The sequence below is a fragment of the Tursiops truncatus genome, chromosome 11 (genome assembly GCF_011762595.2).
Source record: "Tursiops truncatus isolate mTurTru1 chromosome 11, mTurTru1.mat.Y, whole genome shotgun sequence".
NCBI classification, from domain to species: domain Eukaryota; kingdom Metazoa; phylum Chordata; class Mammalia; order Artiodactyla; family Delphinidae; genus Tursiops; species Tursiops truncatus.
Genome location: NC_047044.1, coordinates 76654822 through 76680138, shown reverse-complemented (window position 1 = coordinate 76680138; position 25317 = coordinate 76654822). Strand labels below are relative to the sequence as shown.

Below are 25317 nucleotides of genomic sequence, written 5' to 3'. Positions count from 1 at the left end.
TCAAAATACCAATGGCATTCTTCACAGAACTAGAAAAAATAATCTTAAATTTTGTATGGAAACACAAAAGACCCTCCTATATCCAAAATAATCTTGAGTAAGAAGGTCACAGATGGAGGTATCATGCTTCCTGATTTCAAACTATACTACAAAGCTACAGAAATCAGAAGAGTATGATACTGGCACAAAAACAGAAGTATAGATTAATGGAACAGAATAGACAGCCCAGAAATATACATTTCTGGTCAATTAATCTATGACAAAGGAGGCAAGAATATACAATGGGGAAAAGACAGTCTCTCCAGTAAGTGTTCCTGGGAAAACTGGAAGCTACATGTAAAGGAATGAAATTAGAACATTTTCTCACACCATACATAAAAATCAACTCAAAATGGATTAGAGGGGCTTCCCTGGTAGCACAGTGGTTAAGAATCTGCCTGCCAATGCAGGGGACACAGGTTCAAGCCCTGGTCCAGGAAGCTCCCACATGCTGTGAAGCAACTAAGCCTGTGCACCACAACTACTAAGCCTGTGCTCTAGAGCCCGCGAGCCACAACTACTGAAGCCTGTCCACCTAGAGCCTGTGCTCTGCAACAAGAGAAGCCACCGCAATGAGAAGCTCGTGGTGCCACAATGAAGAGTAGCCCCCACTCACCACAATTAGAGAAAGCCCGTGCCCAGCAACGAAGACCCAATGCAACAACAACAAAAAATGGATTAGCGACTTGAACGTAAGACCTGAAACCATAAAATTCCTGGAAGAAAACATAGGCAGTATGCTCTCTGACATTGGTCTTAGCAATATTTTAGGGTACGTCTCCTCAGGCAAGGAAAACAAAAGCAAAAATAAACAAGTGGGACTATATACATAAAAAAAAAGTACTAAAAAAAAGTACTAAAAAGCTTTTGCACAGCAAAGGAAACAATCAACAAAAGAAAAAGGCCATCTACTGAATATAAAGATATTTGCAAACAGTATATCTGATATGGGGTTAATATCCAAAATATACAAAGAACTCATACAATTCAACATTAAAAAAAACAAACAACTTGATTAAAAAATGAGCAGTGGAACTGAATAGATATTTTTCCAAAGAAGACACACAGACAGCCAACAGGTACATGAAAAGATGTTCAGTATCACTAATCATCAGGGAAATGCAAATCAAAACCACAGAGATATCACTTCACACCTGTCAGAATGGCTATTATCAAAAAACAACAAATAACAAGTGTAGGCAAGGATGTGGAGAAAAGGGAACCCTTGTGCACTGTCGGTGAGAATGTAAATTGGTGCAGCCACTATGCAAAACAGTATGGAGATTCCTTAAGAAATTAAAAATAGAACTACCATATGATCCAGCAATTCCACTGCTGGGTAATTATCCACAGAAAACAAAAACACTAATTCAAAAAGATATATGCACCCCTATGTTTACTGCAGCATTACTTACAATAGCCAAGACATGGACGCGACCTAAGCACCCATCAACAGATGAATGGATAAAGAAGACATGATATATATTTTAAAATGGAATATTACTCAGCCATTAAAAAGAATGAAATCTAGCCATTTGCAACAATATGGATGGACCTACAGGGCATTATCCTAAGTGAAGTAAGTCAGACAGAGAAAGACAAACACTGTATGATTTCACTTATATGTGGAATCTAAAAAACAAAACTGAACAAACAAAACAGAAATAGTTACAGATACAGAGAACAAAGAGCTGGTTGCCAGAGGGGAGGGGATGGGGGGCAGAAAAAACATAGGTGAGGAAGATTAAGAGGTACAAAACTTCCAGCAGCAAAATAAATGAGTCATGGGTATGAAATGTACAGTGTGGCGAATATAGTCAACAACTATATAATATCTTTATATGGTGACACTGTAACTAGATTTATCATGGTTATCATTTTGAAATGTATAGAAATACTGAATCACTGTGTTGTGTAACAGTAACTAACATAGTGTTGTAGATTAATTATACTTCAAAAACAAACAGCAAACAAATTCATAGAAAAAGAGATCAGATTTGTGGTTACCAGAGGCAGGGGGAATTGGATGAAGGCAGTCAAAAGCTACAAACTTCCAGTTATAAGATAAATAAGTACTAGGGATATAATGCACAACATGATAAATATAATTAACCCTGCTGTATGTTACATATGAAAGCTGTTATGAGAATAATTTCTAAGAGTTATCATAAGAAAAAGCCCTTTTTTCTATTTCTTTAATTTTGTATCTGTATAAAACAATAGATGTTCACTAAACTTATTGTGTATGTAAGTCATTATGCTGTATATTTCAGACTTACACAGTGCTGTATGTCAATTATAGCTCCACAAAACTGTAAGAAAAAATTGTACTGTGAGAAAACGTCTCTAAAAAATATAATTTTTAGTAATTATGTATTCATGAATTTGCTAATCTACTATAGGATGCTGCTATTATGACAGTTCACAACTGCATGCTTCCTAGTTTTCACTGGAAAATAAATGTTAATAAAGGTTAAAATTTATAATCAATATATAAAAAAATACTAGAAACAAGAAAGAAAGAAAACAACTTTGTCTCTAAAGTATGAGAGGAAAATGGGATGTAATTTTAGAAGAAGAGCATGCAAAGAATATAGGTTGTATTTTTGTTATGGAAAAAAGAAAGTAATTTCGTACAGAAATTTGTAAAGTAAAATTACTGTTCATTCCAGAATGAGAAAGAGAAAAGGAATAACACAAACTCTAAATGGATATAGAAAGTGCTTGTTTAGAAATTTTATGTTGGAAGGTCAAAGTTAGCTAAAATTATTTATAAGGGTTTTAAAAAATGAGCTCAATAATAAACTGAAACAAACTAGAACGTTTTTACCTCTGTATTAAAAGCACAAAGTTTCTTAAATTATTGGTCTGCTCTTAATAAAATACAGTAAGTCCCCTACATATGAACCCTCAAGTTGCAAACTTTCAAAGATGCGAACGTGCATTCGCATGTCCAATCACATAAGTTAGTTCACGTGTCTGGCATACATAGTCACATGTGTGCATCCTCTACAAGGGTTGTGTTTTTGCGTACTTCACTGTACAGTACTGTATAGAGTACAGTAGTACAGTATCTTTATTTCAAGCTCAGGATGTCTGGAAGTAAGCGTAAAAGCAGCAGTATACAGCCGATTGTGTTAGTTGGGTACCTAGGCTAACTTTGTTGGACTTATGAACAAATTGGACTTACAAACGCGTTCTCGGAACAGAACTTGTTTGTATGTAGGAGACTTACTGTATTATAAAAGGTTTTTCTTTACCTTTTGTGTAAACTGTCTAGGAACTAAAGATTCTGTGTCTTAGCAAAATAATTTCCTGTGCTTCATGTTACCTAACTACTTAGGAAAACTGAATCTTTACAACATTACAAGAGGTAAGGTTTTTTTGGTTTTGTTTTGTCTTTTAGAACTATGTGACTTTCTGTATTTGCTTTTGAAATCTTTTAGTTGTCACTTTGGCTGAATAGGTAACTAAGTTTTGCTTCACAGTAAAGCATTTACAATCAACTACAGGCCAAAATGCTTTGTCTTTATGGAGATTCATGGAAAGGACCCTGACAAGTACTCTGGAATACAGGTTTCTGATAACTTTAAGCTCATACCACTAAACTGAGTAAGAACTTCTAGAACTCTAATGGAGAAACTGCTTAACTCATAAAACTGCTAACCCAAGATCAAGCAAAACAAGGATTAATTACATGGGACCAAATGAACTGATGAGAATAATTATAACTTTTATGACTTTGTTTGAAACACTGTCAGTTCTTCAATGCTTGTTTTCCAGATTTAAAGAACGCTTTTTTCCTCTCCTTCTAAGCTATCTAAACTTAAAACAATTTGGTAAAGTATACTTTTAAAAGCAAAAATGAAACATTTACTTTTTCTCCTTACCTGATCCCTTCAGAATTAAAACAAACAAATTGCAAAAAAAAAAAAAAAAAAAACCCTTACTGAGTATTCTTATTTTCATGGCAATATAGATATTTGCATAAATTCAATAAGAATCTGTTCTCTTTGTAACGGGACACAACTGGACAAGTCCTTGGCTTGCCTTCTTAGCATAAAGAGGCTTTTAAAGATCTAACCTGAGTTTACTTATTAAGACAGTTTTAAGGATCTAAAGTTGACTTTATGGAGCCAATAAAGCCCCTTGGATATTACCAAAGCTTTGACTGGAGTATCGTATTTGAGAATGTGCATAAAATCACTGTTCCTGCTGCACTTATGTAAATAACAAGCCAAGTTTAAAAAGACTAGACTTATTTTACAAACAAATTACTTATGATTATCTTTGGTAAAAATGAGGTGACTACAGAGAGAAAAATTATGTTTAAACAGAAAACTTTGGCATAATCATAATCAAATTCGAGTCCTGTTTATTGTCTTTGAGGTTTTGTATCTAACTGTAAACTGGACTGGGTCCTGAACTCTTCTAGTTTTCTCCAATATCTGGCTATGACTCTCCAAACTAATATTTTCAATTTTCTCCTACCTTTCTGACTTGAAATAAAAACTAAAACTGTCCTTTTCCTCAAACCCTACAAGCTAAAGCTATCAGTCTTGATATAGACTTCAGAGAAGTCACAACAGATCATGTATAGACAAGACAACCTTCATACCTACTTCTGTGTAGGCCACTCAGAGCTCAGCAGAACACCTGATGACATCATCAAAGACATTCAAACTGCAAACAAGGAAAATCTGTCAGTTTGAAACTGCCACCTTCATTCCACCTTCATCTAAAAATCCGAGCTCAATTCCAAAAATTTTCTCGACGGGCTGCTCTCTAGACTCAACAACTACATTTATAATTTGTTCCAACTAATCTTTAATCTTCGCCTTTTTTTGTTTCCATAGAAATGCTTCTTATTGAATACTTGATTGCTCACACCATATAGAAGCCTACTTAGATGGAAGCTTACCTATAGCACCGCTTCCTAAAATAAGACATCCTCATGTTCATCCCATCCTAAGTAATCATGACATAGTTCAGTACTATAAGGCACTAATGCAATATTGAAAGGCTTATTTCCACAGGTCCATAAAGCTTTCTGTGATCTGCTTCCAACGAAGACAATGTGCCCCATATATTAGAACCCAGAGACTCAGTTTATTGGAAAAGACACCAACAAAAGACTGCACTTAAACTTCATTGGGAGAGACCTTATCCTCTGCAAAATCTCTACAGTTACAGCAAGAATTTGTAAATTCTTTAGCCAGTTATTTTAGACAACTGCATAGCCTTAGACACCCTAACCACCCAAGACAGAAATGCATGTACTGTAACTGGTAAAAAAAAAATGTTGTTTCTATGTTAATATATCAAAAAGATCTTAAAGATCAGATGCCAGTCTTTAATCAAATAGGCAACGCTTCTTCCCTTGATTATTTAGTTGGTTAAATCATGGCTCCTGGGACTCTCTGCTCTGGAGAATCTTTCAATCCTTGACTACTATTCCCCTCATAGTCATTATACTAACCTCCCTAGTGCCTTGTATCCTCTCAAGAGTTTAAATGTCTTTCAGCGACTACTCACACATCATATGTTATCCATCAGGATTAGACAACTGGAAGAACTCAATGATCCCACTGACCGTATTCAGGGTGACTATGTAACTGCCGGTAACAGCAACTACATGACCATCCATGCCAAGGACTACATCAAAGGGGTAGTGAGAGTAACACCATATTGGTTCACACTCTCAGCTGGTCGAGAGAAAGACCAAAAGTCGGAGACTTTTTAAATAAAATAAATGGAGACCAGGCTTGAAAATCCCCCAAGCTGACCAAGGCAGTTAGACCGCATAAGCGAAACCAAATCTAGTTTATATCATGAACATAAGTGACACTTAACAGGTTATTCCTTGTAAATGCCTCTAATAATCAACGTAAATTGTCTTCTTAAAATAGCGTAAGATAATCACTTTTAACCAATCCCCTGCTGTCTGTAAACTCCCAACGTAATAACCATTGTAAAGGTTAAACAACTTCCTCGCGCTCACTTTAGAAGCCAGCCTGTAACTACATGCCTCTGTGCTTCTGGTTTCTCCCTCAATAAAATATTCATATCAAGTAAAAAAATTTATTTTAATTAATTAATCCTTTTAATTAGGAGGTTAATCCTTTTAATACTAGGTGTTAATCTAGCTGTTAAGTAATAAGGAGGTTAATCCTTTTAATACTAGGTAGCCTTCTAAGGATTTAAATATGTTAAGTTTATCGCTCACTACAACGCCATGAGATAGGTACTGTTATTATACTAATTTTGTAGATGAAGAACTAGGGCCCAGAGAGGTGAAATTACTCTCCTATAGTCACACAACTGGAGAATAATAGCAAAACCGGGAGCTGAACCCAGCAAGCACAATCAAGGATTTGAGCGCTATGTCAAAGAATCAATATTTATCCCTGTTACAGTAACTGGGTGGAACTTTGCTGAGGGCTTTTGAGAGCCCCATCCAGTGTTTTGTTTTTTGTTTTGTTTTGTTTTACCACGGCTTTCAGCTCCCGTCAGAGAGCCCGCTGCCAGGAACCGCCCGGGCGTGGAGCTGTCAAGGCTGACTGATAGGACATCTACCGGGGGCCAGAGGGGCAAGCCTGCCGGGCAGCCCCCTGGTACGACGGTCCTCAGCGAGGAGAAGACAAAATCAGCGACCCAGGTCTAGAAACAGCCGCGGGGCCTCCTCGGTGAGAGGCAAGAAGGGGGCGGGGAAGGGAAGCCGCGCGGGGCGGCGGGCGCAGGCGGCGGGCGCGGGCGGCGCCGGGGCGGGGCGACAGGGAGGCGGGCCGGGGCGGACTCACAGATCCAGGAGCTGACTGACCCGCTGCTGGCTCGGCATCGCGGCCGCCCTCGGAAGCCTCTTCCGCGGTCCCGGGGCCGTCGAAATCCAGCCAGAGACCGTCTGTCAACTCCTGCCCCGACAAGACGCGTAGGCCCTTGTGACGTCGCCCGCCTCTTCCGGTGACCAGGCGCGGGCGCGCTGGCGACTGCCGAGCCCCTTTGGGGCGGAGCCCGGCGCCGTGCGCCGGAGCGGCGGCGGGATAAAATGGAAAGGAACCTTACTCTCAGAGAAGCGCTGCGGCAGTTGTCGTTCTGCAGACCTGCGGCCGGACTCCGGCGCTTTCCCGAGTCGGCCAGCCCCGCGCGCGACCTAGCCCGGTACCCCTGGAGCCGCGCGTGGCTGCGAGGTCGCTGCTCTTACTACAGGGATGCGTTTGATGCTGGGCCGAGCATCTGGCGATGCACACCAGGGACCCCCTTGGATACAGACTCCGTGACCGTCAGAGAGCTTTAGCGGATCCGAGAGTGACTGCCGTTTACCGAGCACTTTGTGTAAGAAAGCACGCACTGAGCTGAGTGCTTTCAGTAATTAACCATATTCTTTTTAATCCTGTGAAGTCGGAATTATTTAGCTTATTTTACAGATGAGGACATTACGTGCCTACAAAAAAGCTCAGTAAGCATTTCATCACGGAGACAGGGGCTTGTGTTTAAATCAGAAGGGTTTCTAAAGAAGAGGGACCTTTCCCCAGGTGGAGTTGTCTCTCCTTGGTTATGCTGCAGAGTACTTGCTACTTTTTGGTGCTTTTTCATTCTTCCTTGTAGATTAACTTGTTGTTTATATGTCTTCCATTTGTAAGCTTTTGAAAGTTGGAACCCAGTCTTGTTCATCTCTTCAGGATGCTTGCTTATTCAATCAGCACGCATTTACCAAGCACTGAAGGAGGGCAGGGATTGTGCTGGGTGCTGAGGCTTCAGTGGTGAACCCTTGAACCAGACAAGTAAAAAGACAATCAGAACAACTGTTAAATACTAAGATGGAGTTAGTTCTGCCGGAACACCCATGGAAGGGTGGGGGGAGCAGGTTGAAAGAAAAACGTGGCCTGTTAGGGACTGCAAATAGTTCAGGATGGCTACAGTGGAGAGTGGTGAGGTGCGTGTAGAGGAGGGAACAGGCAAACTTCTTCCATAAGGGGGCAGAAAATAAATATTTTAGGTTTTGTGGGACATCCCTTGTTGCTGAACCGAACTGGGCTCCGCGTGTCCTACCTGAAGCCAAGCTGATCTACTGACAACTGGGTTGTGGTGAGGGAAAGTACAGGGCGCCAAGCAAGATGAACAGGCAGCTGATGATCAAAAGACTGGAACTCACCTGATGGCTTTCAGGCAAGAGTTTTTAAAGGCAACACTACAGGTGAGGGTGGCAGGGTGCATGATCAGCTCACGGACATTTTTCTGATTGGTTGGTAGTGAGGTAACAGGGTGATGTTTGGGGAATATTAATTATCATCCTTTGGTTCCATCCAGTCTGGGGGGTCTGTGTGCTTGTGGTCAACGTGTGTTCAACATCCTCTACCTGGTTGGGGATCTTAGTTTCTGCAGAACAACTCAAAGGTATGCATCAGATTGTTATCTATATCCCTTCAGGAGAGCTAGGAGTTCTGTGGCTATTGTGCTAATCATTAACTGCTTGAGTCTGCTCTGGAACTCATGGAAGGCCAAGCAAGAAGCAGGGGATATGAGAAGTTTGTACCCAGGAAGGCCTCACAGGGTCCTGCTTTGTTTCAGTCCCACTTTTCTTTGATACTCCTCAATCCTGAGGGGAACAGGGGCGGGACAAGAAAGGGAATAAGTTTTGGACAAGAGAGGTTAATCATAAACTTGGCAGGGAAACTCGGTTTTAGGAGGACTGGGTTTCATCCTTGACCTTAGGAGGTCACAGCTCCTCACCTTGTAGCTCAAAAGCAGCCATAGACCATATGAATGGCAGGGGTGGGGGAGGTGTGTTCCAATAAAACTTTATGGATGCTGAGGTTTGAATTTCATGTAGTTGTCAGTGTTATGAAATATCATTCATCTTCTGATTTTTTTCAACCATTAAAAAATGTAAAAACCTTACATTGAAAACTGTACAAAAACAGGCAGCAGCCTGGGTTGGATGGCTGTGGTGGCTTGCCTTCCGATCTAGAAAGCTAAAATGGGGGCATGATGGCCTGTGTTACGTTAAACAGTTTAGGCTTTGTCTGAAGTACTTTGTGCAGAGTCATAGATAGGTTTTAAACAAGGACAGTACATGCATAGGAAGGATGAGTTTTTGAAAGAACTCTAGCTGTTAAGTAGTAAACGAATTGTAGCGGTCACAGATGGAGAGTTGGAGACTAGAAAGATGTCTTTTGTTAATAGCCTAAACTAAAGTAATAGCAGCAGACTGGATAGACAGATTCAAGAGGTAATGGAAATAGAGCCAATAGGATTTAGAGATTGGTTGGAGTGGAGGGAAAAGAGAAGAGTCAAGGCTAATTTCTAGGCTTTGGGTTTGGAGAATTGGGTGACATATGGTGATGCCATTTTAATGAGCTGAGAGGATTACAGGGGTTTTTTGAAAACAAGGGGAGATTAAATTTTGGACATATGAATCTTGCAGTGTCTATGGAAGATATAGCCTTGGGGCTATAGGTCTGGAAATGATGCCGTTTTGCTTTTAAAGGTGAGATTGAATAGCAGCAATAGTACATGTATTTACTTATGAATTCAGTACTTTGGGGGAAGAATCGTCTGCTGCTCTGGGAGTCATTTGGACCTTGGAAGACCTTGACAGATCAGATAAGGGCAGACTTCATGGTCCTTCCTATCTGTTTGTTGAGTGCTGCCCAGCTTGAATGCTACACAGCTATCCATCTAGTTCTTCCTGCTGATTACCTGATTCTTCAACACCAGAAAAGTGCAGGTCACTGCCCCAGTATTATGAGGTGTTAAACTTTGGGTGCCTGAGTTCTTCTAGATAGTCAAAAGAAAATGTCACAGCTGCTTTTTTATGTTTTTTTCTTTCTTTCTTTCTTTTTTTTTGGCGGTACACGGGCCTCTCACTGTTGTGGCCTCCCCCGTTGCAGAGCACAGGCTCCGGATGCGCAAGCTCAGCGGCCATGGCTCACGGGCCCAGCCGCTCTGTGGCATGTGGGATCTTCCTGGACCGGGGCACGAACCTGTGTCCCCTGCATCGGCAGGCGGACTCCCAACCACTGCGCCACCAGGGAAGCCCCCTGTTTTTTTCTTTTTAAGAAAATGTCAGTTATATAAAAAGGTAAGATAACAAAGTCCTAGTTATTTCTAGCCAATTATTTTAAAGGTCAAAGATTTGTAAACCCTCATGATATCACAGTTCTTAGAAGTGTTTTTACAATGATTTCCTGCAGATTTTAGGGCCTACAATTTACAAACTAGCCTCTCAGTTACTTAGCATAACTGTGTCAAGAATTTGAGTTTCTTGCCACTGAATAATATAGGTCTGATGTATGTTGTGGTTGCCCTAACGTACTCATCTCATTCCTACCTTATTTTTTGGCAGCAGTGTGGTTTGGGGACTGACTTCATCTTCAGTGGTGGGTCCAGATTAAGGCTAATCAGTGATTACTATAGTAATTGATTCAAAGGTTAGCAGGCCTAGATTAATCAAGAAACCACAATATTCCCTCAGCCACCAAGATGGGTTCAAGAATGGGCACGTGGGCATGTGACTCATTCGTGGCCAATAAGAAGCAGGAAAAGTTCTGGAGATTGCTGGGAAAGAAGTTTCCTCATATTTATTTGTATGATGCTTTGTGAAGCAACACTCTGTTCTCTCATCATTGTCATTTTGAATGAAGTTAAACAGGAAAACAGAGTAAGAGAATCACAGGAAGACAGCCGGAGACCTGATTGAATCATGCATGAACACCACCCCTCCTCTTTACTATCAGATGACAAAAATAAAACAAGGAGTTTGATATCCTTTATTCAAGGGGAAACAATTATGGATTGGGGGAATACAGTACTTCACAAACAGTGGAGCACTCTTACTGAGGGATGTTTGGCAACAGTACATTTTACACAGTGTTTGAAGCAGCAATGAGGAAATGGCATGATTGATTGGCTAGGAGGTCAGGGATTTCCTTATAAGGCTAGCAGGTCAGTCAGGGAATAAGGAAAGAGTATTTGGCTTAAGTTGATTGGCTGGGCTTGCATATCTGAAAACAAGGAAATCATCACAGTTTCTTGGCAGTTGGGGATTGGCTGGCTGGATACTGCGCTTCTGATCAAGCAGAGCATTTATAGGAACATGAAAATTATCTAAGTTTGGGTTTGTTGACATGCCATCTTGGACAGGAGCAGCCTCATCTTGGACCTAGAAATTTATTTCAACACTACTTTCTGTTATATAATTCAGTTAATCCCTTTTGCTGTTGATAAAATTGGTTGACTTGAGTTTTCTGCTTCTTGCTGCCTCAAACAGCCTAACAGTTACATATTCATAGCAGGAGTCACCAGCATATAGACAGAAATTGAAGGTATAGGAATAGATGAGCTCACTCAACAGTTGTATATAGAGTTGTATATAGAGAACAATCAGTCCTTGGAGAGATAGCTGAGGAATAGCAATTGGCTGGCAATTGACACTGAGAAGGAACAGCCAAAGAGGAAGGGAAGAAATAGGTACTACAGAAGATAAACATCACCAAAATTGTCACATGCTACAGAGAGGTCAACTAAGATAACACTTGAAGGTGATTTAGCAGCAAGGAGGTCACTGAGGGTCACTGAGGTGGTGGTGGAGGATGTAGCCTGATTGTAATGAGAGGAATGAATGGGAGGTGAGGGAATGAACGCGTAAGTACAGTAAGTCCCCTACATATGAATGAGTTCCATTCCGAGAGTGTGTTCATAAGTCCAATTCGTTTGTAAGTCCAACAGTTAGCCTAGGTACCCAACTAACACAATCGGCTATACAGTACTGCACTGTAATAGGTTTATAATACGTTTTGCACAAATAATACATAAAAAACAAACACAAAAAAATAAAACATTTTTAATCTTACCGTACGGTACCTTGAAAAATACAGTAGTACCAGTTATATCACTGCTGCTTTTACTCTTGCTTCCAGACATCGTGGACTTTAAATAAAGATACTGTACTACTGTACTCTATACAGTACTGTACAGTAAAGTACACAAAACCACTACCAGTTGTAGAGGATGCACGCATGTGACAATGTACGCAAGACATGTGAACTAACTTGCGTGATTGGACGTGTGAACGAACGTTCGCATCTTTGAAAGCTTGCAACTTGAAGTTTTGAGTACTGTATCCCAACTGTCACTCAAATAAATACTTGTTCAAATGAATTGCTGCTTCTATTTAGATTCATGCTGAGAAGAAAAGTAGATTGTATAAGGCTATATAGCTCTACTTCAAAGAAGGTAAAATGGGGCAATTCAGAACTATTATTTATGGACCTATTTACCCAGATGTCAAACGTGATAAATACTTTCATGAGTTCACGTAATCATCAGTCTGAAGTATCATGCTATTTTATAAAGTGAGAACTTTCCCAAATAAAAAGGTGTGTCAGACTCCAAAGGCCATGCTCTTTCTACTCTGTTTGGGCGCTCAGGAGAGAGGTTTATGGTACATCCAGGACCAGCAATATAAAAGTGATTAAGAATTTCAAGACGGTGATAGCAGAGCATTAAACCAGGGGTGGGGCCTGTGCAGCTGCACAAGTGTCCCCCCCCCATGAGGCTGGCTCTTGGTGCATCTGACCTCAGGACTCCCCAAGAGAATCAGTTACTACTACTGTATTCAGGAACTCTGTCAAAATAAAATTCAGAGACAAACAGTGAACACAGGGAAACATTTTTACTAGCAGTGCAAGGGAACTAGGCCTTTAGAAATAGTGGCTCATCGAATAGAATGAGAGGAAATTGTAGTTCAGATGATATGGCAGATATTTATAGTTCAGATACAGCAGCTGACAATTCAGATTGGATAAGAACAAGATGTTCCTGTCTTTTGGGAAGAAAAACAGGATGTTCTTGTTTTTGTGGCTTATCTCAGGAGGCAAAGCTTTTAGGATTTCCTGTTAGTCAAGGCTTTTAGGAGGTTCCTATTATTCATTGTTTATCTTGGAATGCAAGGTTATTAGGAATGGAAGTCTCTTCTGGTGCATGGTCAGTGATTTGTGGACAGGCTGGGCAAAGGGCAAGATGTCATTTTTCCTTTCTTGCCTCTTTGCTTGCTGTGTCCACTTTACTGTAGTTACCTCTAGCTCAGAACCTTCTCCATTTCCTTCCCTAGATACCATATAAAGAAAACTTTATTATAGTTTGTTCCTCTGGGCAGGTTATATAAGAATAATAAACAATATTACTTTCCTTAAATCATGTTATTCATTCCTAGTGTGTGTATACAAATATATAATAAGTATATATATATAAAATGATTAAGTATATCTCTTATGCTATATATAAGTGAATATTGGGTCAATAATAAGAACATGTGTGCACATAAGCAGATGGCAATAAATTGTTCAAATCATCTTTACATGTCATATCTCAAAATATAAGAATAGGCCATGAGTTAGGTTCTTCACTCTTAAGCCATACTGATTATATCTGGATTCAAAACAGCAATTGCGGACTTCCCTGGTGGCGCAGTGGTTAAGAATCCGCCTGCCAAGGCAGGGGACACGGGTTCGAGCCAGGAGGATCCCACATGCCGTGGAGCAACTAAGCCCATGCACCACAGCTACTGAGCCTGCGCTCTAGAGCCCGCGAGCCACAACTACTGAGCCCATGTGCCACAACTACTGAAGCCTGCATGCCTAGAGCCCGTGCTCTGCAACAAGAGAAGCCACTGTAATGAGAAGCTCACGCACCACAATGAAGAGTAGCTCCCGCTCACCGCAACTAGAGAAAGCCCACACGCAGCAACGAAGACCCACCACAGCCATAAATAAATAAATTAATTAAAAAAAAACAGCAATTGCTCCTCTAATATTAATTTTCAATTCAGTATAACATGCACATCATCATCTATTACTAACCCAAAGTCATTTCAGTTGGCTATTGTTAAAGTGACCAGGTTAGGCCCAAGATGGAATCATTTATGTAAAGCCCCCACATTTGCAAACCAGAGTTTACCTTAGTTTCTATCCTCTGCTCTCCCAACGGAAGACCTAGGCCAACCAGTCAACGCTTGCCTGCTCAGTAGAAGTTAACCTGACGTGGCTCCAAGATTTCCCTTTGCTCCATATAATGGAAGTAACACTGCCATTGGTTAAAACCAATCAGCAAATGCCCAGTGTCACTTCCTTGTACCTCCTTGCTTTGGTCTGTAAACATTTCTTGCCTTGTATGGCTCTTTTGAGCTCCTTTCTATCTGCTAGATTAGATGCTGTCCCATTTATGAATTGCTGAATAAAAGCCTACTTGACCAGTAAATTATCTCTGGAAAATTTTCTTTTAACAGTATCGATGAAGACTATGAATATTTATTGAGTGGTTAGAATAATGCCTTGCATACAGTAAGCATTTTACAAGTTCTAACTCATATAATCCTCAAAGTAACCCTGATTGGTAGGTATCGTTATCATTATCACTCATTTTCCAAATGAGGAAACAGAGGTCCAAAGAGAGTAAGAAACATGTCCAAGTCCACATGGCTTATCAGTGGTAAAGCTGGTATTTGAAACCAAGCAATCAGGGTGTACAGCTGGATTCTTAAGCATGTAGTCATGAGCTATGTGCAAAAGAATCAAACTGGACTGCTTTCTCACACCATATATTTGAATAACTCAAAATGGATTAAAGGCTTAAATGTAGTCCTAAACCATAAAAATCCTGGAAGAAAACATAGGTAGTATGCTCTTTGACATTGGTTTTAGCAATATTTGGGGGGGTATGTCTCCTCAGGCAAGGGAAACAAAAGCAAAATAAACAAGTGGGACTATATACATCAAGCTAAAAAGCTTTTCACAGCAAAGGAAACTATCAACAAAACAAAAAGGCCATCTACTGAATATAAAGATACTTGCAAACAGTATATCTGATAAGGGGTTAATATCCAAAATATACAAAGAGCTCATACAACTCAACAACAACAACAAAAAAAATCAGATTAAAAAATGAGCAGAGGACCTGAATAGATATTTATCCAAAGAAGACACACAGATAGCCAACAGATGCATGAAAAGATGCTCAACATCACTAATCATCAGGGAAATACAAATCAAAATCACAGTGAGCTATCACCTGACACATGTCAGAATGGCTATTATCAAAAAGACAAGTAACAAGTGTTGGTGAGGATGTGGAGAAAAGGCAACCCTCATGCAGTGCTGTTGGGAATGTAGATTGGTGCAGCCACTATGGAAAACAGTATGGAGATTCCTCAAAAAATTAAAAATGGAATTAGTATATGATCCAACAGTTCCACTCCTGGATATTTATCCATAGAAAACAAAAACACTAATTCAAAAAAATACACACCACTATGTTCACTGCAGTGTTATTTACAATAGCCAGGATATGGAAGCAACCTAAGTGCTTATCAATAGATGAATGGATAAAGAATATGTGGTATAAAAAATAATGAAATCTTGTCATTTGGAACAACATAGATGGACTTAGAGGATATTGTGCTAAGTGAAATTAATTAAATCAGAGAAAGACAAATACTATATAATTTCACTTATATGTGGAATCTGAAAACCAAAACAAGTGAGCAAACATAACAAAACAGAGATAGAGTCATAGATACAGAGAACAAACAGGTGGTTGCCAGAGGGGAGGACTTGTGGGGAGGAGAAGAGAAATAGGTGAGGGAGATTAAGAGGTGCAAGTTTCTAGTTATAAAATAAATGAGTCATGGGTATGAGTTGTACACTGTGGGGAATATAGTCAATAATTGTGTAATATCTTTGTATGGTGACAGATGGTAACTATATTTATCATAGTGGTCATTTTGAAATGTATAGAAATATCTAATCACTATGTTGTGTAATAGAAACTAACATATCGTTGTAGGTCAATTATATTTCATACACAAACAAACTCATAGAAAAAGAGATCAGATTTGTGGTTACCAGAGGCAGTGAGTGTGGAGGGGAAAGTGGATGAAGGCAGTCTTCCAGTTATAAGATAAATAAGTACTAGGGGTGTAATGTACAACTTGATAAATATAATTATCACTGCTGAATATTATATATGAAAGTTAAGTCGCAGTGTGCTTGGGGTCCCACGAATCTGTCTCTTGCTTCAACAGTGTCTGGACTGAACAGACCCAGGGACGCCTCCATGCTCCAGCCTCTGCAACCATCCTCCAACCTTTTTTCCAGTTGCAACCTTCAGAATCAGCCACTGGCACCAGCCAACACCATTTTTTGGCCTCAACTCCTTACAAACATGACCTCCCAGATTCGTCAGAATTAATGTGCACGTGTGGGCCTCCCACATCTACCTCTCTCTGGGCTTCTATTTCCACCATGACTATGTGGCCCTGGAGGGCGTGGGGCACTATATCCACGAACTGGCCAAGGAGAATCGCAAGGGCACCGCAGGACCGTCTCTTGAAAATGCAAAACCATCGTGGCAGCCACACCCTCTTCCAGGATGTGCAGAAGCCACCTCAAGATGAGAGGGGTAAACCCAGGATGTTATGGAAGTTGCTGTACTCATGGCAAACAACCTGAACCAGGCCCTTTTGGATCTGCATGCCCTGGGTTCTGCCCGTGCAGACCCCCACCTCTGTGACTTCCTGGAGAGCCACTTCCTAGATGAGGAGGTGAAACTCATCTAGAAACTGGGTGACCACCTGACCAACATCTGCAGGCTGGCTGGTCCCCAGGCTGGGCTGGGTGAGTATCTCTTCGAAAGGCTTAAAAGGCTTAACCGCAAGCATGACTAGGAGCCTCTGAAGCCCAGAAACATTTGAGGAGCCCCTCTGGTGTCAGGGCTTCTACCTGAAGTCCCACTCTACAGCCTCTAGGCAGCTTTTTAACCGCCCTGGAACCCTCTCCCAAGCCTTGGACCAAATGAAAACAGTAAAGCGTTTTGCAGAAAAAGAAAAAAGAAAAAAGAGAAAAAGAAAGCTAAGTGAGTAAATGCTAAGATTTTCTTCATCACAAGGAAAAACATTTTTTCTGTTTAATTTCATATCTCAAGAGATGATGGATGTTCACTAAACTTTTTGTGCTAATCATTTCATGAGGTAAGTCAAATTATTTTGCTGTATACCTTAAACTTATACGTGCTGTATGTCAATTATATCTCAAAATTGGAAGAAAAGTAATAAAGTCCTTTACTATTGTGTTATTGTCAAGTTATCCCTTTATGTTTGTTAATATTTGCTTTATGTATTTAGGTGCTCCTATGTTGGGTGCAAAAATATTTACAATTATTATAAATATAATAAGTTATATTTATTGTTGGATTGATTGCTTTATTCTGTAATATCCTTCTTTGTCTCTTGTTAGTCTTTTTTTAAAAAATAAATTTATTTATTTATTTATTATTTATTATAAACATTATTTTTGCCTGCATTGGATCTTTGTTGCTGTGTGTGGGCTTTCTCTAGTTGCCGCAAGTGGGGGCTACTCTTTGTTGCGGTGCGCGGGCTTCTCTTTGCAGCGGCTTCTCTTGTTGTGGAACACGGGCTCTAGGCGCACAGGCTTCAGTAGTTGTGGTGCGCAGGCTCAGTAGTTGTGGCTCGTGGGCTCTACAGCGCAGGTTCAGTAGTTGTGGCACGTGGGCATAGTTGCTCCGTGGCATCCTAAACCGGGATTGAACCCTTGTCCCCTGCATTGGTAGGTGGATTCTTAACCACTGTGCCACCAGGGAAGTCCTACAGTCTTTTTTTAAAGTCTATTTTGTCTGATATAAGTATTTTTAACCCAGGTCTTCTTTTCATTTCCATTTGCATGTAATATCTTTTCCATTCCCTCAGTTTCAGTCTGTGTGTATATTTAGATCTGAAGTGAGTCTCTTGATGGCAGCATATATATAGGTCTTGGTTTTGTATCCATTCAGCCACTCTATGTCTTTTGGTTGGAGCATTTAGTCCATTAACATTTAAAGTAATTATTGATAGGTATGTACTTATTGCCATTTTGCTTCTTGTTTTCTGGTTGTTTTTATAGTTCTTTTTTTCCCTTTCTTCTTTTGCACTCTTCCTTTGTGATTTGATGATTATCCTTAGTGTTATGTTTGGATTCCTTTCTCTTTTTATGAGTGTGTATCTATTGTAGGTTTTTGGTTTGTGGTTACCATGAGGTTTATATATAATTACCTATATACATATACTTGATTATTTTAAGCTGATGATCTCAAGTTTGAATGCATTCTAACAGCCTTGCCGTTTTACTCTGCTCCCACCGTTTAACTTTTTTCTTCTTTTTCTTTTTCCCTCCCTTTTTTCTTTTTCTTTTATCTTTTCAACCAACGTTTAATACTTTTGACATCATATTTTACATCTTGTTGTTTTGTATATCCCTTAAATACTTAGTGTGAGTATAGATGCTTTTACTACTTTTGTTTTTAAACCTTCCTACCAGCTTGACAAGTGGTTGATCTGTTAACTTTACTGTATGTTTGCCTTTACCAATGAGATTTTTCTTTTCGTAGTTTTCACATGTCTTGCTGTGGTCTTTTATGTTCTGCTTAGAGAAGTCCCTTTAACATTTCTTATAAAGCCAATTTATTGATGCTGAACTTTTAGCTTTTGCTTGTCTGTAAACTCTTTCTCTCTCCTTCAAATCTGAATGGTAGCCTTGCCAGGTACAGTATTCTTGGTTATAGGTTTTTTTCCTTTAATTCACTTTGAATATCATGCTACTCCCTTCTGGCCGGCAAAGCTTCTGCTTGAAAAGTCAGCTGACAGTCTTATGGGGGTGCCCTTGGCCCACTGATGAGAGAGGCTGGGTCTTGGGGGTGAGGGGGTCCAGGACTGACTGATGCCTTCCCACTAGTGGGCAGGTAACCCCTGGTGCTAATAGGCTAGAGGGAAGATTCTAAATTGGTGCTTGTCAACACCATTGTCTTCATGGCAAAATGAACTTAGAAGAATGGCCGCCACCAGTTTCTGTCTCCAGGGGTGATTCCCAGTTGCCTCCTGCCTCTCCCAGAGGCTCTCCAAGATCAGCAAGTGGGTCTGACCCAGGCTTCTTTCAAATTACTACCTCCGTGCTAGACCTTAGAGCATGTGATATTTTGCATGCTCCCTTTAAGAGTGTAGTCTCTGTTTCCTACAGCCCTCTGCCTCTTCCATAAGCAAGCCTCACTGGACTTCAAAGCCACATGTTCTGGGGGCTCATCTTCCTGGTATAAGACCCCTGGGCTGGGAAGCCTAATGTGGAACTCAGACCCCTCACTCCTTGGGGAGAATCTCTGAAATTGTGATTATCCTCCTGTTTGTGAGTGGCCTACCTAGGGGTATGAGTCTGGACGATATTGTGTCTCCACTCCTCCTACCCATCTCACTGTGGTTGCTTGTTTATATTTTAGTTGTGGAAAATCATTTCTGCTAGTCTTCAGGTCATTCTCATAGATAGTTGCTCTATAAATAGTTTTAATTTTTGTATGCCCATGGGAGGAGGTGAGCTCAGGCTCTCCCTACTCTGCCGTCTTCACTACATCTATGATTTCCGAGCAGGAAAATGGCAAAGATGGGCGTAGAAAGTAGCCAATCCCTTGTCTGGTACCTTTTTAAAACCTGATCTTTAGGTTATAACTTGGAAGGGGGCTAAGGGCAAATAGAATAAAGATAAGCCAAATAAACCACTACTTTATTATCCTACCGTATGCAGGTTATTTCCCAGGAGGAGTGTCCTTAATTCAAGGTAATGTGAAAATAACATGCGTTCTTTTTATTTAGTTTCTTTTTATATCTCAACTTATGTCTTACTCCAAATTGGAAACAATAGTGCCCATGATCATGAGTTCTTGGGCATTGTTAAAATTTTCCATTAGCTCGATCCTTGATTTACTTTGTTTCTAGGCTATAGATCCATGTCTTTCAAATTCTCATGAGTTTGAGGCATACAGTGTATGACTCCAGATCCAAGGCAGGAAACAGCTGGGCAAATTCAAACAGGATAAGCAAGGAGGTGTTAATAAAGGGGCTGCTTACAAAGGTTTGGGCACAGTTAAGGGCAGGGGTGATAATGTTTCAATACCTTAGGACTAGCAATAGCAGGAAGCCCTTACCTCTCCTAGTCCTGAAAGGGCAGGGAGGGAAAGTTACCAAAACCTGGAGAGAATGGCCATACCCACCTAAAAGGAGCTATGGCCTTTGGGTCAGTTAGGGTAAACAGCCTGTGGCAACCCAGCCAGGAGGGAGCTGGAAGAATAAATACTCTAACCCATTCTCTACCTCTCCTTTTGATCTGCTGATGCGGTCATGTCCTCAACCCAACCAGAAATCAGAGGTCAAGGGATCCTAGTTTATGCAATCCATAAAGGTCGGCTTGTTAGAGCCCAGAGTAGAGAAGGATAGAGTGGAAAATATCCAATTCATAAACAGACCACTGAATTTTTTTTTTTTTTTTTTTTTTTTGCGGTACGCAGGCCTCTCACTGTTGTGGCCTCTCCCGTTGCAGAACACAGGCTCCGGACGCGCAGGCTCAGCGGCCATGGCTCACGGGCCCAGCCACTCCACAGCACGTGGGATCTTCCCGGACCGGGGCACGAACCCACGTCCCCTGCATCAGCAGGCGGACTCTCAACCACTGCGCCACCAGGGAAGCCCTGATTTTTACATAATGTAATTAAATATCATTAACATTTTGAAAATTAAGAATAATCGCTTAGTAACGCCAACATAATAATGATCAGTTTTGTAACAGTGACAGGGATGGCAATTGTCCTTCATCAGGATGCTGACCCACTGCAAAGACAACCTTGTCTTTTTCTAGTTAGTGTCACCAGTTATTTTTATTTTTACAAAATTATATGATTCCTAACTCACATTTATTGGTCATTTAAATGGGACTTTTAAAATCCATTAATTACATTCATTCAAACAGATATTTAATACCTACTATGTGCCAGGGAGCATGTATCAGTAAACAAACATGTCCTCTTGGAGTATAGATTTTAGTGTGAGAGATAGAAAACAAGCACACAAACAAACAACATGTGGAGATAAGATAAGGACTATAAAGAACAAGATAGGATCAGGGAGAGACAGGGTGTCGGGAGAGGCCAAGCGATGAGAGAAGGATTACTTTTGCTCGGATGGTCAAGGGAGGCATCTCTGAGGCTGTGACATTTTTGCTGAAACCTATTAAAAGATAACTTGAAGCTTATTAAAAATTTTGAGAGTTTATTTAAGCAAAAACTGCTTAGAATTGGGCAGTGCCAAACTAGAAGTGGTTAAGAGTGCTCTGCTAATAGGATTTGGGAGGAAAGACTTACACAGAGAAAGCAAAGAAGGAAATTATTTGGTTGGCTATGGCTTAAAGCTTAGTTGGCTCTTTGTTATTGGTTAAGTGTTTTGATATCATAACTTTGAGGCGTTTACAGGCTTAGATTTTGGTTTGCTTACATAGAATGCCATGGCATTAGAGCCAACCCCAATCTAATTGTTTCCCTATTTGATTGTTTTATACTTCAGACCTGAACTATAAAAAGGAGATAACCATGCAGAGATCTGGGGACAGAGGGAAGAGAAAGACTCTCGTGAAAGGAAAGTAAAAATGGAGTCAGCATTGCTAAGAGAGCTCTCTAAAATGGAGCCAGGAGACCATTAAGGAAGTATGGCTTATGCACATCTCAGTCTGGATGGAATCTGACCTTTTGACCTGATGAAGTAATCCAGAACACCTGCCAGAAACCCAAGATACTTATTGGATCCTAACCCTAAAATAACTCGTGATAGTCTATCTAATTATTGGACTCCTATCCTAAAACAACTTGTAATTCCTAAGGACAAATATTTTCTGACTCATATCAGAGTGAATCACAATTCTTGCCAGGCAACTTTTAACAGCCTTGTCTTTTTGTCTTTATAAGCTCCTGACCCTTTCTCTTCCTCAGAACTCTCCTTTGGGTTCACCTGAATCTGTGTCTCTCGAATTGCAGTTCTTAAGACCCCAAATAAACTCCTTTCTTATTTGGAGCCTCCTGCATTATTTTTTTGGTTGACATTCTGACGCAAAAAATACACTTAGTAAAGTTTGAAGGACTGAAAGAGGTCAGTGTGGAGCGGGGAATAGTAGGAGATAAGATTGGAAAAGTCAGAAGCCAGACCAGGTAAAACCTTGATGACCAAAGAACTGAATTTGAATGTTATTCAAAATGAAATGGAAAATAAACAAGCAGTTACATCAGTTTCATTCTTCACGGCAAAGGTAGGAAACTGCAGAATACTGAAAGTAAAGCATTAAAATTCAGATGCATGTCCTCTACCTTTCAGCTTAAAGCTGTAGATGATCCACATTTTATGTTGTATGTGACTGAAATATGTTATTAAAAAGTATTTTAAAGAGTATTTTAGGGACTTCCCTGACAGCGCAGTGGTTAAGAATCTGCCTGCCAAATCAGGGGACACGGGTTTGAGCCCTGGTCTGGGAAGATCCCACATGCCGCAGAGCAACTAAGCCCATGTGCCACAACTACTGAGCCCATGTGCCACAACTACTGAAACCCCTGCGCCTAGAGCCCATGCTACACAATAAGAGAAGCCAGCACAATGAGAAGCATGTGCACCGCAACAAAGAGTAGCCCCTGCTTGCTGCAACTACAGAAAGCCTGTGCACAGCAGTGAAGACACAATGCAGTGAAAAATAAATAAATTCAAAAAAATTTAAAAAGATTATTTCAGTTATCACTGTTAGGAAAAGCAACCGTCAAAATTCCTCCACTCTATGTGCCTGTTAATTTTGAAAACAGCAAAAGGAAACATGTTCTTTACAGATATTAATGTCAAAAGTTAAACATTTTCATAGTCTAACTAGAATGGATAACCAGTGTTTCCTACTACCTGCATGGGGTTCACTATGTACTATTTTTGTGAGACTTATCACAGAAGGATCACAGACCACTTTAGACTATACACGTAGCCGGTCACCACCTACCTTTGTGTAGTTAGATGTGTGTGGAATACCTGTATCTATTAGTGGCAGTTTTTTACTGTAATGGAGGAAGAAAAGCAGTATCACTGTATATGGGCCGTCAACCCCAATCAACTACTCTTCCCACTGCATTCATCTGTCCTCATGGCTAATTTTTTTTAATATATGCATATATATTTATTTATTTGGTTGTGCTGGGTCTTAGTTGTGGCACACGAGCTCCTTAGTTGTGGCATGCGAACACTTAGTTACGGCTTGCGTGTGGGATCTAGTTCCCTGACCAGGGATCAAATCCCGGGCCCCCTGCATTGGGAGTGCAGAGTCTTATCCACTGCACCACAAGGGAAGTCCCCATGGCTAACTTTTAATAAGTACATTTTTGCATTATGTACATTTTTAATCAGCCTGTCCTGTTTAGATTGTATACATCATTATATCTGACATTTTTGTAACCACTGTGCAATCAATAAGATTCCTATAAGAATTCTGCTTTCTAAAGACAAAAATACCATGCTGAGAGGGGTGACTTATATCCCACATTAGTGGGTAGACACTATTTATAGGATCTTTATTATTTATTCATTTATTTATTTTTGGCTGTGTTGGGTCTTCATTGGTGCGTGCAGGCTTTCTCTAGTTGTGGCGAGCAGGGGCTACTCTTCGTTGCGGTGCGTGGGCTTCTCATTGTAGTGGCTTCTCTTGTTGCAGAGCACAGGCTCTAGGCATGGGGGTTTCAGTAGTTGTGGCACGTAGGCTCAGTAGTTGTGGCTCATGGGCTCTAGAGCCCAGGCTCAGTAGTTGTGGCGCACGGGCTTAGTTGCTCCGCGGCATGTGGGATATTCCAGGACCAGGGCTTGAACCCGTGTCCCCTGCATTGGCAGATGGATTCTTAACCACTGTACCACCAGGGAAGTCCCTATAGGATCTTTAAAACAAGTACATTTGTAATGAACTAAGATGAATAAAGGTACAGCTAAAAACTGTCCAAAAAAAAAGATGCAATGAAAACCACTAAAAGTTTAAAGAAGGGGATTGTTACCATTTGGGTTGCAGTGTGAAGAATGGAGGAAGCTGTGGGGAGTGAATCACAGCATGTCTTGAACAGAGCTGAGCCTGGTAGTGGTTTCCCCAAAGGCTACACCTCTCCAGGGCCCCCACCTAGAATCCTCAACCCCCTTCCAAACAGGTGGAAGGTGCCCTCCAGGGAAAAAGAACAGTGGTGGTGGTGGTGGCAGTGGTGCTGCTGGAGATGGTGGTAGCGCTGATGGTGTTACCAAACACAAGTCCATGTGCCTGACACACAGTGAGGCCAAATAATGCTGAAATGACATAGTTTAGAGCAGAGAAAAGTTTATTGCAGGGCCACACATGGAGCTCATGCATTAGAAAAACCTTGAACTCCCCAAAGGCTTTCAGCAAAGCCTATTTAAAGGTCAGGTGAGGGAGGGGCATGGTTAGTTGTTGCAGACTTCTTGGTGTTGGAGCCTTTGTTCTGGCAGCTGTCCACTTAGGGCAAGTCATGATGTTCCTGTAAACCTCCAACAAGATAAATGTTAATCTCTGTTCTGCAACTTTTTATCTCTATATGAATGAACTCTTAAAGGTCAAGAGCCTTGCGAATAAGCTATCCTATGTATTTCAGGCTATAGGCAACATTCTTTTACAAAAGGTGCAGAGCCAGCATGACTAAGCACAGGCAACAGAGCACAAAGGTTAAAGTAAAATGGAACAGATCTAATATGGAGTCAGATTTGTTCTTCCTTATTACAATGGCATCAGGAAGCATGTGTATCTATAGGACCTCAGTGCCTGGGGCTCTGAAGCCTTTGACCCTGGGTTGCTGTCATGGCAGTGATAACACTTGGAATCTCTTCATCATAGACCCCTAAATCTCAGAACCATGGGGCCTGCATGGTTGGGCTCTGACCTCAGAGTCTGAACCCTTATTTTGGCCCAAGATTAGTGTGATATTGTGATTTATAACAAGAAATATATATTTATTTGTTCTTTGTCCTGTTTCTGGCAAAGAGCTCCTAAAACGCTTGTACTTTCCTAAGCAATAAGAGCAAGGGAAGCATCTTTTGTTACAGTATTTGGTCTTTGTTCCTGAAACAGCTTCAGAGGAACATCTTGTTCTAACAGGGAAGAACAAATCTGACACCATATTAGATCTGTTCCTTTTGCTTTAACCTTACTTTAAACTGACACCATATTAGATCTGTTCCTTTTGCTTTAACCTTACTTTAACCTTTGTGCTCTGTTGCCTGTGCTTAGTCATGCTGGCTCTGCACCTTTTGTAAAAGAATGTTGCCTATAGCTTGAAATATACAGGATAACCTGACCGTGACCTGAACAGAGAATAACATCTGTCTTGCTGGATGTTTACAGGAACATG

At 40.6% G+C, this 25317-nt stretch overlaps 1 protein-coding gene and 1 long non-coding RNA gene across 11 annotated transcripts in view; one reads left to right on the top strand and one right to left on the bottom strand.

Annotated features, from left to right (window-relative positions):
• Positions 1-6993, bottom strand: part of AMN1 (antagonist of mitotic exit network 1 homolog) — a 65392-nt gene extending 58399 nt beyond the window's left edge. For 2 of the 7 annotated variants that reach the window (XM_033866939.2, XM_033866945.2), the window contains exons 1-2: positions 6840-6979; positions 4662-4722 (exon numbers count right to left, since the gene is read on the bottom strand). In XM_033866939.2, the coding sequence (XP_033722830.1) occupies positions 4662-4717 (56 nt within the window). In that variant the 5' untranslated portion in view covers positions 4718-4722; positions 6840-6979. Of the gene's footprint in view, positions 1-4657; positions 4723-6839 lie in introns of all 7 variants that reach the window. The other 5 variants (XM_033866943.2, XM_033866944.2, XM_033866941.2 and 2 more) reach the window with 5 other exon arrangements.
• On the top strand, positions 6982-21967 carry LOC109550054 (uncharacterized). 4 transcript variants are annotated; one of them, XR_012324461.1, is made up of 5 exons: positions 6982-10120; positions 16118-17062; positions 19656-19688; positions 20448-20611; positions 21464-21967. It is a non-coding gene; the product is annotated as an uncharacterized lncRNA (long non-coding RNA). The 4 variants fall into 4 exon arrangements; XR_012324459.1 differs by having other exon boundaries at positions 20416-20611; XR_012324460.1 differs by lacking the exon at positions 19656-19688.
• Positions 21968-25317: the final 3350 nt, after the last annotated feature.